This window comes from Adiantum capillus-veneris, chromosome 13 (assembly GCF_014529385.1).
Source record: "Adiantum capillus-veneris isolate H3 chromosome 13, ASM1452938v2, whole genome shotgun sequence".
NCBI lineage: Eukaryota > Viridiplantae > Streptophyta > Polypodiopsida > Polypodiales > Pteridaceae > Adiantum > Adiantum capillus-veneris.
In genome coordinates, this window is record NC_140943.1 from 32,010,259 (window position 1) to 32,013,572 (window position 3,314).

Below are 3,314 nucleotides of genomic sequence, written 5' to 3' on the forward strand. Positions count from 1 at the left end.
TTGGGGTTTGATATTTAAAATATAGGCGCTGCCCGGGTTTAATCTGTGGCCGGGTTTAGTCTGTGGTCGGGTTTAGTTTTTAAGTGCCCATCTACGGCTGCAATCTCTCCGATTTTCATGCGCGCACTTCTCTGCCCTCGATCCCCTTACCCCCCCCTCATTAATACTATGTGTTATTTAGTCCTGAGGCTAGACCCCCTCCATGTGGTTTATCCCATGGAGCCGAGCCGTTGCTTATTATGATTATAACACAAAATATATTATAAGAAGCAAAGCTAAAATTTAGGGTTTGAAAGCTAGTGCATCGGGTGGAGGCGGCCTCGCATTTTGGACGGAAAGAGGGCTAGGAACACTATAATGCGCTCACTCTATGTCTCTCTCTAAACATCTAGGTCGCAGCATACTCTGGACGAAGAGACCTCCCGGTCCGCCATCACCAGCATGCATAATCCCCAGTCAGCAGCAGCTAGTGTCACAATTCATGAAGACCACGAGTTCCATGAGGCGCCACATGCCGCGGAGAGGGAAGCTTCCGCGTTTTCTTTGAACAAAAGCTCTTACTTGTCCGCCCATGCGCCTGCAAATGTTATAAGTAAAGGTACTGATGATGGTGAAAACGCAGCAGATAAACTGTCGTCTGGACGCCGGCCTGCTCAGGACGTAGGTAGCAGTGCAGGCCGTGACGAGATACGTAAAGCTGTTGAGGCTCTGGATGATCAGCTTAGCCATCTCATTCGGTTGAATTTTCAGGCGCTGCATCAGCGAGCTATGGTGGTTGAGAGGTCGTCGATGCAGCCCACCTTGCTACGTCAGCAGCAAGAGGTAGACGTACTCGAAGCAACAGCTGGAGGAGCAGCTCTAGCTCTGCCGCTCCTTGGGCCCGAGAAATACTCACCTAGAGAAGCAGGAAAAGGGGATATTGATGCTTCTGCACCAGGCGGCCACTCACCTGCACAATCTGATTATCATCTTCCTCATCATGAGCTGATGAGCAAGGAAAAAAGCAGCCAACCGCAGAAGGTGGGAATTTTAAGCTATGGTGCTAATTCTGTAACTACCCATGGCCGCCACTCACCTGCACAACATCATCATCGTTCTCAGCTGCTGGCTTATAGTACTAACGCAAATCCAAGCAGTAGCATGCCATCGCCGCCCCTATGCAAGCGAGCGCGCCCTGGTCCCACTATAAGTGATCATGATGAAGAACCCTCGTCTGATCATAAGGTCAGAAAGCGGCTCGCAGCCTCGTTCTTGTCTACGTCGACATCTTGCAGAATTAATCAGACGGTAGGCTCTGACTTTAATTCTTCTGCACTTCCGTTGAATCCTAGTCAATCCGGGTGGGAGAGTGTCCGCAATTGTATATGCCATGTCTGCGGTAAAGGTTTCGCAACGCCAAAAGGACTTCATGGGCATATGCGAATACACCCAGAACGAACCTGGCGAGGTACTGAGCCGCCGCCCATCATTACCTCTCTTTCACAAAGCAGCACACGTGATCTGCCTCAGCAAGAATTATCTTTGGTAATATTGGCGAGGAAAGAGGAGGATCAAACAGAAGCAAAAGTAGAAGCAGAAGCAGATGCAGTAGAAGAAGATTATGAGGACTACGAAGAAGAAGAAGAACAGCAAGAGGACGAAACAGAAGAAGAAAATGAGGAGGAATTAGAAGAAGAAGAAGAACAAAGTCAACAGGAAACAGAAGAGGAAGAATCTGTAGAAGTAGAAGAACAGGAAGAAGAAGAAGAGGAAGAATATGTAGAAGTAGAAGAAAAGGAAGAAGAAAAAGAGGATGGAGAAGAGGCGGAAGGACAGGATGAAGAGGAAGACTATCATCAAGAGGAAGGAGACGAAGCAGAAGAGGAAGAACCAGCAGAAGTAATAGAAGAAGAAGAAGAATCTCAACAAGAACAGGATGGAGAAGAGGCAGAAGGACAGGATGAAGAGGGCGACTATTATCAAGAGGAAGAAGCTGACGAAACAGAAGAGGGAAAATCAGAAGAACAGGAAGATGAAGAAGGTCAACAAGAAGTAGAAGAGAATGGAGAAGAAGCAGAAGGACAGGATGAAGAGGAAGACAACTATCATCAAGAGGAGGTGCACACCACAAAGGAAAACAAAGGTGAGTGGCTAGAGGAGGTTGAATTGGCCATGTTGCTTGCCATGCTAAGGGCAGGGCTGTCTCCACCAGTGGTTTTTAAGGCAGAGGCTGGACGCAATCAAGGGATTAAGCACATAGGAAATGTTGAGCAAGAAATCAAGAGCAATAATGACGTGCATAGAGTTGTTGATGATGAAGTACAGAAGCTAATTAAGAATCAGTGCAGCATCTGTCAAATGTGCTTCAGCTCTCCTCGGGCTCTAGGAGGACATAAAGCAAGTCATTCAAAGGAGTCTAGGAAGGCTGCAATGCAGAAAGCCAAAGAGAAGAAAATTAGGAGGGACAATGAGCTGGATAGAGGATCATTGAAGCACAAATGTCCCGATTGTGAGAAGGAGTTTAAGAGCGGGCAGGCACTTGGTGGACATAAGAGGAAACATTACAAATTGGGTTAGTTTTTAGAAGAGGAGTTAGAGTTGATAGAGGTATCTATCGATCCAATTTTTCCTTCCAACATTATATGCTTTGTGATCAAATTTTGAGTATACCCTGTTTTTCAATGAAAGAAAGAGATGAATCTCGTTTTAAAAACTGGGTTCCTTTATGCGAGTACTTTCAATTTTAGATTTCATCATTGCCAAGCATCAAGAACAAAAAAGGTACATTCTAAAGTCTTTCACATTGCTAGTTAACTTTTACAATTCACTATTTTGCATTCCTCTCATGAAATGTTGTCTTTATTTACATTCAATCTCTCTGATTCAAATTATGTGTGTATAATCTGAATTGGCACCATAATGACATCAAAATCACAAGTAGAAGGTCTAGTCTCTCTTTGATATGATTAACTTTGAAGTTTGGCTGCATCATGTAGATTTGAGTACGTTGAGCATTTAAGACTATAGATCCAGTACCAGAATGGAGGAGAGGCATTTGCGACTGAGGAGAGGCATCTTGCCCATGGATAATTTTGTTTGAAGTTTAGAGCGAAGTTTCAATTTCAACCAGACATGAGGATTATATATATGAATCTTAGTCACCACATCAAGAAAAGATAGAAAAATTGAAAGCTTGTGTTGTGCATATCCCTTGTCTTTCCATCTATAATGGCCACAAAGAGATTTCCAAAGAAAACGGCTAGATGTGGAGAAATCCTAAGAATAGCTTGCAAGCTAAGATACCTCATTGTGCCAAGGCGAGTATCTCCAGCAAT

The 3,314-nt window shown here is 44.5% G+C and overlaps 1 protein-coding gene across 1 annotated transcript; it reads left to right on the top strand.

The window, feature by feature from the left end:
- The first annotated feature begins 1,068 nt into the window (after nt 1-1,068).
- LOC147443769 (uncharacterized) lies at nt 1,069-2,645 on the top strand. The gene has a single exon (XM_086527730.1). The coding sequence runs from the start codon at nt 1,141-1,143 to the stop codon at nt 2,554-2,556; it is 1,416 nt and encodes a 471-aa protein (XP_086383856.1). The 5' UTR covers nt 1,069-1,140; the 3' UTR covers nt 2,557-2,645.
- Nucleotides 2,646-3,314: the final 669 nt, after the last annotated feature.

Bases quoted from the DNA above. Each gene is read 5' to 3' on its own strand.
- LOC147443769 (XM_086527730.1), top strand. From the start codon at position 1,141: ATGCCATCGCCGCCCCTATGCAAGCGAGCGCGCCCTGGTCCCACTATA.